The sequence below is a fragment of the Dunckerocampus dactyliophorus genome, chromosome 7 (assembly GCF_027744805.1).
Source record: "Dunckerocampus dactyliophorus isolate RoL2022-P2 chromosome 7, RoL_Ddac_1.1, whole genome shotgun sequence".
Classification (NCBI taxonomy): Eukaryota; Metazoa; Chordata; class Actinopteri; order Syngnathiformes; family Syngnathidae; genus Dunckerocampus; species Dunckerocampus dactyliophorus.
Window position 1 is genome coordinate 7,577,574 of NC_072825.1, and position 15,582 is coordinate 7,593,155.

The 15,582-nt window shown below is 41.9% G+C and overlaps 1 protein-coding gene across 7 annotated transcripts in view; it reads right to left on the reverse strand.

The window, feature by feature from the left end:
• The window catches only part of arhgef1b (Rho guanine nucleotide exchange factor (GEF) 1b), a 44,853-nt gene that overhangs the window by 7,659 nt on the left and 21,612 nt on the right, over nucleotides 1–15,582 (reverse strand). For 3 of the 7 annotated variants that reach the window (XM_054780812.1, XM_054780811.1, XM_054780809.1), the window contains exons 2-24: nucleotides 13,878–13,964; nucleotides 13,675–13,788; nucleotides 12,557–12,655; nucleotides 11,755–11,797; nucleotides 11,572–11,677; nucleotides 11,358–11,498; nucleotides 8,800–8,829; nucleotides 7,505–7,616; nucleotides 7,357–7,432; nucleotides 7,237–7,266; nucleotides 6,757–6,951; nucleotides 6,320–6,461; nucleotides 4,351–4,362; nucleotides 3,828–3,983; nucleotides 3,531–3,721; nucleotides 3,311–3,457; nucleotides 3,153–3,235; nucleotides 1,550–1,675; nucleotides 1,367–1,481; nucleotides 1,140–1,240; nucleotides 928–1,002; nucleotides 742–817; nucleotides 51–218 (exon numbers count right to left, since the gene is read on the reverse strand). In XM_054780812.1, coding sequence (XP_054636787.1) covers nucleotides 51–218; nucleotides 742–817; nucleotides 928–1,002; nucleotides 1,140–1,240; nucleotides 1,367–1,481; nucleotides 1,550–1,675; nucleotides 3,153–3,235; nucleotides 3,311–3,457; nucleotides 3,531–3,721; nucleotides 3,828–3,983; nucleotides 4,351–4,362; nucleotides 6,320–6,461; nucleotides 6,757–6,951; nucleotides 7,237–7,266; nucleotides 7,357–7,432; nucleotides 7,505–7,616; nucleotides 8,800–8,829; nucleotides 11,358–11,498; nucleotides 11,572–11,677; nucleotides 11,755–11,797; nucleotides 12,557–12,655; nucleotides 13,675–13,788; nucleotides 13,878–13,928 — 2,389 coding nt within the window. In that variant the 5' untranslated portion in view covers nucleotides 13,929–13,964. Of the gene's footprint in view, nucleotides 1–50; nucleotides 219–741; nucleotides 818–927; nucleotides 1,003–1,139; nucleotides 1,241–1,366; nucleotides 1,482–1,549; nucleotides 1,676–3,152; nucleotides 3,236–3,310; nucleotides 3,458–3,530; nucleotides 3,722–3,827; nucleotides 3,984–4,350; nucleotides 4,363–6,319; nucleotides 6,462–6,756; nucleotides 6,952–7,236; nucleotides 7,267–7,356; nucleotides 7,433–7,504; nucleotides 7,617–8,799; nucleotides 8,830–8,889; nucleotides 9,292–11,357; nucleotides 11,499–11,571; nucleotides 11,678–11,754; nucleotides 11,798–12,556; nucleotides 12,656–13,674; nucleotides 13,789–13,877; nucleotides 13,965–15,582 lie in introns of those variants that run through there. The other 4 variants (XM_054780810.1, XM_054780813.1, XM_054780814.1 and 1 more) reach the window with 4 other exon arrangements.

Consider the following 15,582-nt stretch of genomic DNA (forward strand, 5'->3'; position numbering starts at 1 on the left):
GCGAGATTTGGATGCCACACCGTGATGCTGTGTGTGTGTGTGTTGCTAACCTGTGGCCACCTCGCGTAGGAAAACAGAGTCCAGCTTGATGATGGGACTCAGCATCTGCTTGCCCTCCTGTACCGCGATGTTGCTCTTGCTCTGACACTTGAGGACCATCTTGTCATCCTGCCTCTGCAGGAGAACCAGCAGGTCTCCCAGCAGGACACACTGGACCTCTGGATAGGACACAGCAACGTGACAAAACACAGTGAATACTACAACTATGAGAACAGCACTATAGGGCATTTTTGTCTGGACACAGTAAAATGTGACATGAGACATGACATGCTAAAGTCTTAAGCCACCCTTGGAAGTGTTGTTTTTGGGAGGGTATAATGACCAAACCGGCATGTATAATTAGATTCTCATAGTAGAGACCTCCGCCAAGGCCGAACTGTTAACAAAAGGGACAAAAATATTGTGGATCGTTGTATTTGTGCTTGATTGTCCATCTGCTTGTTAGCTGGCAGGCTACTTCCTGGTTTATGGAGAATGACAAACACACAGCTACTCCCATTATGATTCTGGCGGTTTGAAGGGATTCCTGTACTTGCAACAAAATGAGGAGCACCAAGCTTTTCATAGAAATCAATCCACAAATCCATATTTTGTCCATAATCCCCCTAACTGTCTGTGTCCTACTTTTGACTGCTGCATTAAAACACCTCAGCTAGTACTATCTGCAATGTGTGCATTTACCAAAAGCCTTCTCCTTGGTAACCTTCCAAGTCAGAGGACCTTCATACAGCATCTTCTTCTGTGTCAGGTCGATGTTCTAGCAAAGGCAGATGGAGGATAATGAATTAGACATCTCTTCTAAGAACAATAACAATAACTAGAATGAGGAAGAGATGATTTCTTTGTGTGTTAGCGTAACAGCACTACCTTATATTCAGTGTAAAGCTCATTACTGGGCTTGAGTCCTGATGTGTCTAGTCTACGCTGGTAGTCCTTCAGAATCTGCACAAAGAGAAAAAAGAAGTAGAAGTTTTTCCTTAAATAACACTAAAAAGTACCCTATCCCAGCTGACTTCGGGCGAGTGGCGGGGTACACACCAAAGCATACTGTATCATGTTGAGAAATTAGAATTTCTCACCAGGAGGTTCTCCATCACTTTGACCTCCTCGTTGACATGGTTGAGGATCTTTCTGCAGCATTCTGCACTCTGATGGATTCGCTCCTTCTCATTTGGATCCTCTGTGGTGCAGAACAATAAGAAATCTTTAATAGTAATGCCAAGATTGTGGTTGTGTGTCATTTGGAAGTTTCACAAACCCAAGGCCCTCCCAAATCGAGTTGACAAAGTAGAGTGGGGACACACACCTGTGTTTTTAGCAATGTTCTCCAGCAGCAGTGGATACTTTGTGAGCCTCTGCATCTCAAAGGGAATGATGTCCTTCAGTTGAAGCCTCCGGCACTGAGGCTTGCTCTCCGCCTCCTGCCATGAAAGCGTGTTTAGGAACTTGCGACTACTTCTTCTGTCACCTCGTTATGTGTGCGTGGTACCTGGATGAAAGAGTTAAAGCGGGGCTCTTTCTTCTGTCGGCTCTTGATCTGGTCCAGAGCCCACGACTGGTGACTGCAGAAGCGGGCCGTCAGTTTCTGGAACCACTCGCCTTCCGTGCCCTCAAACTGCAACACACAAGTAAACAAACAAACAAGAGTCATCTTATAACTAATGGCTAGAAATGTGTGGTTGTAGACAGCAACCATGTGTAGAACCGGGCATCCTCCAATAGTTCATTATACCATACCATACCAAGGATGGGCATTATACTACATTAATGGATTAATGAATGAATTAATTCATATTTATTATTTTTATATTATTAATTAATTAATATTTTGTCTTTTTTTTTTTTTTTTACTATTAATTCTAGCATAACGTCTGCTTCCATGCCAGTGTTGAATTGAGCAATAATTTGAATGTCATTAAAATTCACAAAAATACAACTATATAACACTATTTCTTCATATGAGAGACAAAATAAACACATAAACGACATAAAATAATGTGAAAAGAGCAGAGTAACAAAGATTGACGAAAAGAGGTGATGGCTTATGCCTCGTTTACACTAGCACGCCATTTTGTCCCCGCAGTGACAATGAGTAAATTGGTCGTAAACAGGAGTGAAGGATGTGTAAACTGTGTGGGGCCAAAATGTTTTAATTTTCAAAATCCACACATAACTTCCGTGAACTTGTTGTCAATGCAACGTGAACGTGCACTGCAACCTATGTGCAAACAATGCAGGCAGTGCGTATCAAAGCGTGCCTTTGCGTGTCTTGAATGGGTACCTTTTTCACCACCTTTTGGAGCAAGACGGGGGGAATTCTCAAGTAATTTCTGTAGCCTCTTGGATCTTCCTTGTAATTTTCTGTTCATAAGTGATCATAGTACCCAAAGCAATGTCTTTTAGTCAGCAATTCCCGCTCCCACACTGTCCGTGCGCCTTTTTTTTTTCTAGTTTATTGCCTCCTTCCTGCTTTTTGCACAATTTCTGCAGCTGCGAGAAAATATAACCCTACCTTTCTTTTTTGCATGAGCTTCTTCTCTGGAGTGCAGTATCTTGTAGGTCCCTTGCCATGCGGGACCCAACGAGACCAAATAATGCCAGGACAGCTTCACGAATGCGGGAAATGGTGGTGACAATGCCTACCCATGCCGGAACAATGCGCGTCGCACGTACTATTGTTGTGCACTAGACGTCAGCAGTACTTGACAAGGTGTAAATAAGTCATGCAGGAGTGTGGTAATTTTGTGCCAATGGGCACCATTTTTGGTCACGAATTGCGTGCCAAGTGCATAATTTACGTGTAAACAGAACCCAAACAGTGTGCAAACTAGTCTTCACACTTTTCTGGCTTTGCATAAATTAAAAAAATAAATGACACGCATTGCCATGGGATAATGTGGAGGCAAAATGCGTGCAAGTGTAAACGCCACTTTATTCTGTTGAGTACTGTAAAACATTTTAAATGTTAAATTTTAAACTTTAGTATGAGGGACCAAATAAATACATGTATAACTGACAAAAAAAAATGTAAACATTTAAAAAAATCGAGGTTGACGAAAGAGCAGCAAAGAAGAAAGACTGTAATGGCTCACTCTGTTGAGTACTGTGGTGCTGATGGACTTGACGATAAAGTTGTCCTCCAGACGCAGTTTCTTCAGGTTCTCGTAGAAGTGATCTACACAAAAGACAAAAATAAGATTTATTGATATGTTCAAAGAAATTGCATGTTTGTGACTTGAGACACACTCACAGTGCATTTCAATGATCTCATCCAGGTTGGGGAAGATGGCAGCCAGCTCTGTGGCGGTCAGCAGCTCCTCCCTCTCTAAAGGCTTAGAGAAGATCATCTGAAGGACACTTAGCATGCGCACGTGGGCATGCTCTGTGGCAAACAACTCTGAGGGGTGGAAAAAGAAGAAGAAATAAGCTTAGTTAACACAAATAAATAATACATTTGCCATCCTCCTCACCGTTGATGACCTCCTGCCTCTTCGTCTCCTTCTTGCTGAGGCTGGACAGAGCTTCCTGGGAGGCCAGCTCCCTCCAGTTGGGCGGGTCCTGCTCAAACTCCAAGAGGCGCGGCTCCATCTCCTCGGGCTGAGGGGCGGGGCTGGCAGGGGAGGAGCCGGAGCCCTCTGGAACTTGAACGGGTCCTTCATTGCTGAGGCAACAAGAAAAGCAGGCGTGGTAAATAAACGATCTTCAACCGCCTCTACACCTTTTTGGTAGACCTTCGGCCTCATGTCTGCCCCTGCTGTGCATCTTACGAATGTGGGTTGAGCGCCGCCGCTATGGTTGACATGGTGGAAGGCAGCTGCAGGTCAACGTCACTACGAGAGCGGGACTGTTTGGCCCGGGATGAACCGCGACGGCGAGAGGGGTGTCGATCCATGCGAGCGCTCTCGCTACGCGTTACCTTCTTACTGTGGGTGCAAGGGACGCAGGTGGACAGAACGGAAAAATGGACGAGACGGTAAGAGGAAGAACATGGAAAAAGTGCGTAAAAGAAATTCAAGAAAGGAAGGAAAGTCATTCATTTGAATTGAGAATTACAGAAGAAGAAGAGAAATGACAGAAATAATAGGCATGCATACTTGTTAGACAAGAGTGTAGTTTGTGTACTCATCAATAAACATCCACTAACAATATTCCAGGGAAACAATACTTAGCTCGTGGTTGTGTTACTCAAAGACTGTATGTGTGTGTGTGTGTGTGTGTGCGTGTGCATGTGTGCGCATGTGTTGTGTGCCTGCAGCATGTCCACGACTCAGCCAAGGCGCCAAGACCCACCTTGTCTTCCGTCTGTGGAAACACGGGAACACCACATTACACAATCTCAGCTGCGAGGCACACTTCCGACAGGTTGCACTCGACAGCTCTAGCGTAAACACGGCCGAACATGGAACTGCACACGCCATTGATGCACAAAACACGAGCAGCAAGAACACATTTAAAACACAACCTTAATAAACTAACTTTTTATTGCAAAAAATGTACAGTGGAGCCTCTAAAGTTGATTATTTCGGATTTAGATTTAATTTTTCCCATAGAAAATCATGGAAATAGAAAAAGTACTGAAGACTAAATGCCGGTTTTCTTTTCACTGTACAATAATCCCTCATTCATCGCGATTAATTGGTTCCAGACAGGACTGTGATAAGTGCATTTCCACAAAGTTTGATTCCTTATTTATAAATTGAAAATATTTTTGTAGTTGGAGCATAGAAAACCCGTTTACGACCTTCTAAATACATTTTTTAACATTATGAGCCGGATACTCGTTCTCATCCCTCGTCGTAAGAGTACAGTACAACTATCTTTACTAGGAATTTGATTAGGAATTATTGTAGTGAGATAATTCACACATGCACTAAAAACCTGTTGTTCCAGCAGTCACGTCTGGTGTTGTGTCCCACCGAACATTACAGAAACATTACTGACACCAGTGTAGAATACTGCATATCATTCACAGCGTCTTTGAATGCCTCTTCTGAATGCCTTCTAAAAGTATTTTAGTTCATTTAATAATTTTTATGCTTGAAAAATGCTTACTTTAGGCAGAAATATGTAAAATTTGCTTAAATATGCATATTTATGACGAGTAATAATAGGCCATATTCAACAACAAAACAGCATGATTTATTCATTAATATATTTTTGAAAAAACGTGAGCGAGTGAAGCTGCTAAATTCGAACCGTGAAGTGGCGAGGGATGACTAAGATAGATTTTTTCCCTTTTATTATTGTTGTACAATTGACTTTTACTGCGAATGAGGTTAGTGGCTCAGTTAAATGCAAAGAAGAATAAAATAATAATAAAATACAAAAAAACACAGAAGAACAATCAAAAATAAAATAAAATGGAAAAATATTAATGTAAGAAAAATATTAGATGTGTATATATTGTATATAAAATATATACAAATAAACATTTTAACAATTATACACAAGAGTATGCTAAACAATACACAGGAGTGTCACTAAAAAACTAACAGTGACTTTGCCAAGGGCTGTACTGCAATGTGTGATGTGCAAATTTGTATGTTATTTAGATTCTTGTGTTTGTAGTCACATAGATATACATGGTAGTGTCATCATTTTAAATAGCGAAATACATGGGTGTGTGCATTTCAGGAGGTGAGGAAATTTAGTATTTGTCAATTTTCTTCATTGACTTGTTTTACAATTTCATTGAACTTTAGAGGTTCCACTGTATACAAGAGCAACACTTAACATTAGCCTCTTTGACAAGGAACGACAAACTCCAAGTATGCTCAGCTGATGCCGGTATGTGGTAGAAAATCAGTAACCAGCTCATCAATAATCAGGCTGCTAAGAACACGTCAACCCCTTGCACACACAGTGCAGTATGATTGTGTATGAAACAAGTTGCACAAACAGGCAAGATAAACTGCAGTGAAGCTCTGCTTCAAACATGAGGAGCGTCAGGACAGCAAACACACAAGTGGGACAAAAGCCTCCAATAAATGGAAAAAAAGGTGTGAAGGAAAGAGAGAAGGCTGGATGTCGTTTTTCTTGGGGTATTTCCGGCCTTTGTTTGCTAGCGAGCGACGGGCAGCATGACAAAAAGCTAGCACACAGCAGGGACAGACAGCTGGGGTGAGGAGTTTTACCAGGCCCCCCCCCCCAGGGCTAAGGACCACACACATTATTCCTAATCATAAATTCATTAAAATGCTGTTGAAACACTACAATACATTGCAATTATACATTCTCATTTATTCTAATCTTCTCTTACCTGTCTTTCTCCAGGGTCTCCTCTGCGAGGACGTCACTGGTCGAGAAGGGTTCCCCGGTGGCCAGCGAGCCTCCAAGACCAACTGGGGACACGTCGCCCCGGTCGGATAAGATTGGTGGCTCTAAACGGTTGCTAGAAAAACCTGGAATGTTATATAAGACAATCATTTTTACTCCAAGATCTCTCCAGGTCACGGGTATATGTGAGTGACAAGAAGAAAAGCTCAGACTCCTTGAAATTGGAAAGTAAACATTTGGTGTGACCCGCCTGTTTGGATTTATATATCTCTGGACCCCGAATATAAGACAATTCATTTTTCTAGGGAAAAGACTGCTAAATCTTTGGCAGCTAAAATTTGGCTAATACATACAAGATATTTTAGCTCCGTCCCCTGATCGTGAGCAATGCTGTCAACTTTAAGGACCTTTTGTGCTTACCATCAGAGTGCAAGGACTCGGGGCTGTTGCTAATGCTGGCGTTGCCGCCTGAGCCATCCGTGATCTCTAATGTCGGCAGGGGGGTGGAGCCTCCGCTGGACCCCGACTTCCTGCTGGGGAGAGAGGGCGCCACGGGGTCGACAAAGGAGCCTCGGGAGGGTGCGGGACCTTTACGCTCCTGACTGCCTTTCTCCGCTAGAGAGGAGGTTGAGCGACATGATGAAGCGCAAACACACCAACGAGCAAAAAAAAAAAAGAGAGGGAGCTGGCGAGTGTGGTGTCATGTGAGGAGGGGTTAGTTTGGTTTGAGGGGTGAGCAACTCAAATTACAACCAAACAATCACTCAACAACCAACACATCCCTTGTAGTCTGATTAGGGACATGCAGACATGCTTCTGGATTGATTAGTAGGGTCTGACTATTCTTATACACAGGTGCAGAGGGAGGTGGGGTTTGGGGGGGGGGGGGGGCACTAGTACCTTCAGCTTCCATTTTAGGTTTGATCTCAGCTGTAACAGGAAAGGGCAGGACAACAAACTGTCACAAACAACTTAATGCTTGACCTAAAGAGGGCAGTCAGGTGTTTGTGGCGTACGTACGGGTGCCTGCAATCCAGCTGGGGATGCCCGGAAATCCCCCCCTGGGCTTGGTCTTGGTGGACTCATCCTTCTTATTCTTAGGACAGAAATAATGTCACGTTAAATGCACTAAAACAAAGAAGAGAGTAGTTTGCATGCAGACTTCTACCTTGACCAGCTGTCTGCGGAAGAAGCCTCCACGGGACTTCTTACTGTCCACCGCCCTGGTCTTCACCCCCAGGTGCTTCATGTAGTAGGCCACCGCCGAGAAGATGGACTGGCTGTAGAACACAACATTTAAACCAGTGAATGACGTATATACTCCATTTTGTAGTCACATTATTTATGGACTGCATGGAGTACCAGGCATCTACTAGGCATTTATTCAGGAGGAGGCATCTGCTTGAGGTGTGGTGTTTACAGAATTTATTCAGATGGAATGACGCATCAGGTGATTAATTGGGGCACAGTTTCTATTATGTGACACTAAGTAACGGATTTGGGTGTAAAAAAAATAAATAAGACGACATATACTGTAGAAACGACGAGCTACAGATCGGAATCAGCCCTTTTTCTGCCAATGGGACTATTACGTCAAAAGGACAGATGCAATATCGCCCGTCAATGTGAGCCTGATTTCATTGGAATACATGGTTGTATGATGAGTACGCAATTGCATCTACCCAAACGACACACCCACCGTGAAGGAAAAAAATCCCCTGCAGTAAATACAGTACAAATACACAGTGAGAGCATTAAATATGGTCTAAATCTGGCCCATAAGGGGTGCATAGACCAGGGTTATTCGGCAGACCAGGGTTATTCGGCAGAGGAAATTGCAAGGAGATTTGAGTGGAGGAGCAGCAGCTGCCACAAAATAATAAAAAACCTCTTTTTTCGACCAGCTTTCCTAATTTCAGTTATGCTTAAAGGCAACATGAATAACGTGCATTCTGGGCGTGTGCACATGGCGATTGTTTGAGGTGTTCAATCAGAATCGGGCATTTAGAGCCGCAGTGTAAACGCAACCTTAGAGTAGATGAAATATGGTATTTGAAATGATCACATGACTGATGACTTGATACGCTCATTCTGACAATCTAAACTATTGTCTCACTGGGTGGTGCAATGCTAAGGGGTTGAGGCTTGAAAGGGGGGAGGGGACAAAATTATGACAGGAGCAGAAGAAAAAGTTGCAACGAGGAGGATCCTCGAGGTACATTTGCACACACTGCACTCCTTTTGTCAAATCACCACAGAGATTACAGTCTGAACAAAAGCAACGTTTTGTTTATGTCCATGGGAACACAACATTTAGACAACAATGCAACTAACGCTGACTTTTTGGTGTCCTTGAGCCAAATTTGTGCAGTGTGACCACACCCAAGCTTAAGAAAAGCATGCAAATCACCCCCGAAACGTTCTTCATAAATGTTTATAAAAGAAAAAACACATTTAACTCACCATTTTTCCTCATCCGAGACGATAGTGGGTCTGAAATGGAAGCATAGGTGATTATTAAAGCGGATTAAAACCCAACATTGCCACACTCACCTCTTCCTTTTAAGTAGCATTTTTCCCTTCTTGCGTGCGAATGATTAGTATTAATGCTAATTGTGTTTTGGGCCGGTGGAACCTAAAGTGACTACGCTTGGCCTGATCCAACTCAAAACTGACTGCTGTGTTATTTTGTTCAGAGCAGAAGCTATTGAACATATTCTAATATTTGCTGAAAAAGAAAAAAAAAAAAGAAAAAAAAATTAACAAAGGTGCAAATGCATCCAAAGCAGCACTTTTAATAAATGTACAACTGAACCAAATTTAAAAAATGTGAAAATTTGTCCAGAAAATTAAATATGCATTAGGATAGGCAGAGTTTCCGTCTCTGGTAAGTGTCTTCTGCAGGCATCCGACGTCAAGAATGCGCCAGCGCAAGCGGAAATGCTATTTAACTACTTTTGAGTCTGATGCAACATGCAGGCAAGACTGTGGAAACACGACACTCATGTTTTGTTATAAACATAAAGGGTGGGAGGGCTTTCCCCGGGATTTCCCTGCACAATCCAATCAAACGGCTCCGTTGGTGTTCTATCACTGGGAGGGAGGAGGAGACGGCGGCTTTGACAGGATGTGGTGTGGAGGGGTGAGCGGGGCCAACATGTGAGGGAATAAAGAGGTGACTGTCTGATGATACAAGGATTTGTTTGTGATGAAGAAGAGCTGAATGACTGACTTAGCAGGGTGTTCACAACATGCTTGAAGTCATGGTGGAAGCCATTTGTGCACTCCTTTATTTAGCTATGAAGTGATAAAGTTGCATGGTAAACAACACTTAAATGCGCCACTATCACCCTCTAATTGTGTGTGAACCAGTAGATACCCAGCATTGACAACCCCTGCCCCGCTTCTCCCTGCCCATTTCTGCTCTCGTCTGCAGCGGGACCCCCGCCAAGCGAGCCAGCCTTCCGCCAGCTGGCCGGATGCCAATGGAGAGACTTCTTGCCAGCGTGGCACTGCATCCGACTTTCTCCTTCTCGGGCCTCGCTGGTTACTTCAGCCCTTTTATAATCGTCTAAATCTGCTGCTGAATGCGTGTCACAATGCCTCTCATGTGACTGATTATTGCAAGATTAACAAAACGTCTCGACTTTTTTGGCCTTTTCATCTGTTTTGTTAAGACTGGAAAATGAAACCTATCTTTGAAGGTTTTTTCCCTTGTCTTTATAAAAAATTGGTCATCTGAAATGGAGTGTTTTATCTTGGTCTTTTTTTCCAAAGTACATCTACACATTGAAGAAAACTTTACGTTACATTGCACGAGACCTCAGCTGGGCACGTTTTGCTTTTTTATTGGCTTTTTGTGTACTTTTTGCAATATTTAGTCCCATAAGATGGACCGTCAGTATGGACAATGTCATGCTAGATGTCGGCGTACCACAAGATAGAGAGTGAAGAATACATTCTATGGTTTTTCTTTGGCCTTTGGGGTTCTTTTTGCAACATTTATTTCTATAAGTTGGACTAGCGTCATGGATAATGTCATGCTAGATGTCAGCATGACATGATTTCAAATCAGCAAGCAAAGGGTATAATTCTTTGCTTTGACATTGTCGTTTTGTATGCCTATAGGATGGGCCGCCGTGATGGACAATGTCGTGCTAGATATTAGTGTACTTCAAGAGACTATAAATCAGAAAGCAAAGCATACATTATTTGCTAAAACCTGTTAATCTTCTAAATACAATTAACTTTATTAGAGCCCCTCTAGACATGAACTAACACCCCTGTAGTTACCATTACACTTGTATTACCCAATATAGTACAGATAATAACAGAAAATAAGCCATTTATGACATAATTAAGACTTATGCTTGTATGTGCTGTTGTAAATGTGTTCTAGGGCTAGGGGAGCTGAGTGGTGAGGGGACAGGAAGTGACATCGGGGGTTAAGAGTTGAGTTTTAGCTTTGTGTGGGTTACAGCAGTAAGAGTAACCCATGTATAATTGTGATTAGTGTGCCTGTAGTGAGATAATTCAAACCTGAAATAAAAGCCTGTTGTTCCAGCGATCAAGTCTGATGCTTGTGTGTCTCACTGAACATTATAGTAACATTACGGACACCTGGTGACCAGTGCAGAATACTACATATTATCGCAATGTATTTGAATGCGTCTTCTGAATCTCATATACGGCATTTTATTTTAGTTCATTTGGCTATTTTTATCCTTGAAAATGCATAATTTAGGCAAAAAATAAATTTGTAAAAAGCAGCTTGAATATGCTATATATATATATATATATATATATATATATATATATATATATATATATATATATATATATATATATATATATATATATTTTTTTTTTACTAATAATAGGCCATATTCAACCATGAAACAGTTTGATTTGGCGGAAGACATTGGATATCGTGCATGTGTACCTAATGAAATGTCCATTTATACACAGCGATGCTCATGGTAGTAGTGCAGTATGTACAGTACAAAAACAATAACACTCACTGCGTCTCAGACATTTTGTCAAGCAGGTTCTCGGCGACAGACTTCTCCTTCATCTCCATGGGGATTCGGTCGGTGGGATAATGGTTTTCCACGTCGATCAGCTCAGCCTCGTTGGGTGTCATTCCCATCATCCTCTTCTGCCTGTGCAGGGGCGATGGTGCAAGATGGTGAAAGGACAGCACGGTAGTTTTCTCAACGAAAGAACAATTCCCACCTGAAGTCTTCCAGCTGTTTGGCCACTTCAACGGCCTGCATAAACTGGACCTCGTAGGCAAAACGTCTTTGGACGTCTTCAGACAGCATATCCGGGCGGGTCCGGTCTAAAGAGAAGAACAGTGTGTCACAAACATGGTGCATGTTTATAATAATAGAAATAATGACCGGGATAATTACTTACCAAGTTCAAGGGCCATCACAGGTGGCAGTGTAACTCTGAGGATCTGTAAGAAAAAGATAATACAGTCATAATATTATAATTGCCAATAGTGTGTAATACAGTAAGTAAATACAGGAGCTAATGTCAGTGCAGTAACGGCAAATCACCACAAGGGGTCATTTCAACATCATAAATGTTCTTCTATGGGCAGGAAGACAGTTGTCTCCAGGTGAAGGTTGACAAGAAAATAATGGAGTTTTAAAAAGAAACAACAACAACAAGAACAAGAGGGGTTTTCCCACCATCCAAAAAGGAAACAAAACAGTTGGATAGCTGACTCACAGCTGACTGCGGTGAGGATCTGGATAAAGGCGCAGATTACACCCATAGCAATTTATTGTCACTTTTTGTCAGTTTGAGCCACTGAAGACCTATAGTCTCTTTGACACAAAATGCTAAAGCAGGATTTTTCCCACCCTTTTTGTTCTGTATGAAACAGCACCGGACTTGGAGAGACAAATTTGTTCTGGCAACATTCTGCCTTCAGAGGTAGTATCAGAGTTGTAACAGAGGTGGGAGACTGCTGAAGGGAACTCCACAATGCCAGGACAGGGCTTTGAAGCTTAACACCCGAAACTCAGTTTGGTGAAAGCTATTGTCGCTGTGTGAAAGCGCACACAGCTATGGCAATATACGGAACCGATGCTGCATTTTAGTGGAGATGTTTGTGTGAAATAAGCTTATACTATCAAGGTTACAATTTTCTGAATTGATTTTTATTGACTGTGTGTACTGTCCATTTTTGTCCTTCTCTTCTACTTACTGCCCCTTTGTCCATGAAGGTGTTGTAGAACTCCACAAACTGTTTCTTGGTTTCTTTGGCATTGAGGTTCTTCAAGAGGTCAGCATGGAGGTAACACAGCTGAGAGAGGACAGACACATAGCGATGATGGGATATTTAAACAGAACAGCAACTGTGTGGGATAGTGGAAACACAAGCAAGCCACCTCTCAGCACTAAAAACCATGATGATGAAGTACTCTTGACTAATGTAGGTGTCTTAGTGTACACTGCCCTGAGAAAGGGGATGTGGTGTGTTAGGTGGAAAGAGGGTGTCACTGTGCTTGGGCGGATCACTTCTGTGTCAGCAAATGTCAGTAGGAACTTACAATGCAGTTTCATGCCTTCTCAAAAGCCAAAAGCTACACATACAGTAGGTATGGTGTATTTCCCTTATCATGGCCTCCATTCTGCCATAGAGACCTTGTCTTTTATTAAATGCTGGGTGCCACTTTCAGTTGAAACAAACAATAAAAGTTATTTTGACTTCTTTCCACCATTGTCTTGATGATTTTAAGCGCAGATAAAAATGTTTGCATTACAAATGCGTTCCCCCCCAAAAAATTATACTACAGTAATCCCTCATTTATCACGGTTAATTGGTTCCAGATTGGTGAATTTCCACGAAGTAGGAGTTATTTATGTCAAAAATTTAACTTTACATTTTTTTATATTATAAAGTTTGTTTATAAAATAAATGCCACCCTAATTAATTGTACAATATATTATTTTAACTAAGCATTTGTAATTATTTTTATATAAATCTTCCTCTCAATGGATTGTACTGTATCTCATTTCAAGCATTAATACATTCATTTAAATGTTTAGTATTGGTATACAAATGGGTGTGTAAAAATAAGAGTAGCCTACTGTACATTTTTAACTAAGCTTTAGTATGTTTTTTTTTTTAAATATACCAAGAAATATAATAACTATGATAAAAATGCATGCGCTTTTTAAAAAGTAAACATGTAGCCCCCAGAAAAGACCATGCCTCTAATAGGCATCCGGTCCTCTCTGCAGTTGAAATAATAAAATAAGCCTTTCCCACTATATGTTTACTAGGACCATGCAAATGTTTAATTAGACAATAGGTCTCACCAGTGGAGCAGGGTCAAACTGGAGGATGACATGTTGCATAAAAACCAGCAGGTGGGTCGGTCGATCCTTCAGAAGCTCAATGCTGCTGAAACACTTGCACTGGTCCTCCACCACCTGGCAGAATTAGGAGTGTGGTTAAAACTGAAGATGACAAAGACCAGGCTGGCATGATGGTGCATTCCGGTGCCGCTGGGGCGACTCACATCATTCAGATCATTCTCAAAGTCCTCGTCCTCAGCCCCGATGATGCTCATGGCTGGGTCTGAGCACTGAGCCCCAAACACACCCTGCTGCGGACACAAGAGAGAATGAGAGAAATTAAGCTCCCAGTGTTCTAAAAAACAGCATGTGTAAAAGCCGTGTTTCCACCTGGCGGTCTAAAAAATCCCAAAGAATTGAACACAAATCACAATCTCGATTCACACTAATGATGACAATAAAAGAAAAGAACTTAATGAGCTGCATCACAAACAAATGCTGCCGTTTTAGACAAGGACTCGCGCTGCGCTGTCGTTGGCATGATGGCAGACACTTCCTCCTCACTCTTCCCTTCCAGCGAACCTCGCCAGCCAGTGTGAGCTGGCTCTACTGCCCTGGACGGCGAGGGCCGCTGCCTATCATTCATGATCTTGTGGGATTAATTAATTATGAAATCTGAAAGAATCTGAATCTCAGTGCTAAGCAGGAAAATTGTGATTCACATTTTTTTGCAGAATAGCGCAGCCCTGCAATGTAATTTTCCATTAGCGTACATCCCTTGCAACCCCGTTGGGCATGTGTTTATTATTATTTTTATCTTGCATGTTTAATGTTAGAGGGTGAAAAGATGAACAAATACCCCCCCCCCTTAAAAAGACTAACAATGTCTTTTTCTCCTATTATCATCTATTTCGGTTTGGAGGTTGACCAAATGATGCCTTCTTTTCCGTCTGATTTTGGGTTGGAGTAATTAAATAATAATGCACTCGGGACACAGGCAAGGCTCTCTATAGGACACGGTCCTGGGTCTCAATTCATAATTACACTCAATGCTTGCCCTTCACTTTAATCCACGAATGACAGGAAAAAGATCGGACAGGGTGACAAATTCACCTCCCTGCAACCTCCTTGCCCCCCTTCCGTACAAATCTGCTGTCAAAAAAACAACACATAGCTTCTTTTATGCAGGGACGCAAGACGCACAGCCGCCTCATGTGTACTGCAACAACTACGCTGTGATTATTTACAAACCAGATCAGTGAAACGAACCAGGAAAAGCAACCTACGGGAACAAAGCAGCTATTATTAACTCACTTCTACAGCCATATTACCTCATATCAAAACGTATGAAGATCGTTCAGTTACCTCCAAGACTTTCTTGCTGGACCGTGAGATTCGACGCTACGGACCGAGCAAGACAAGCCTTTTGTGGTAAGGTCAAGAGCCTGCAGGTCAAGTGTGTGTTTGTTTTTATAAAAGACTTCCCAAGTGGTTCAAGTTCATTACAGCTCTAATTGTGTCATAGAGAATCTACAACACTGAGTAGGAGGGCAGCTTATGCAGACTACAACAGCAAAAACACTGTGGATTAGTCATGTTATGCTGTACAGTGGATCCCACAAATATGTGACAATACAGGCCAAATGTACAGCATACATGTACCATTTTTAAAACAAAGCCCAAAAATGTTACATGTTTATGTCTTTATGCTTCAACTGATGATGTTTTTTCATCAAGCGTTGAGATTTCAGACTTTATTCGGCTGTCCTTGAACGTACCATAGTTACTGTGAAACGTAAAGGTGAAACATACATAATTTCTACACTGTGACTTCAATTCCATCAGCTCATCGATTATCAATCATCTAATAAATACAAAACACTCTTGTAGCAAATGTTGATGTAAAAGCAGAGGAGAAGGTCAATGTCA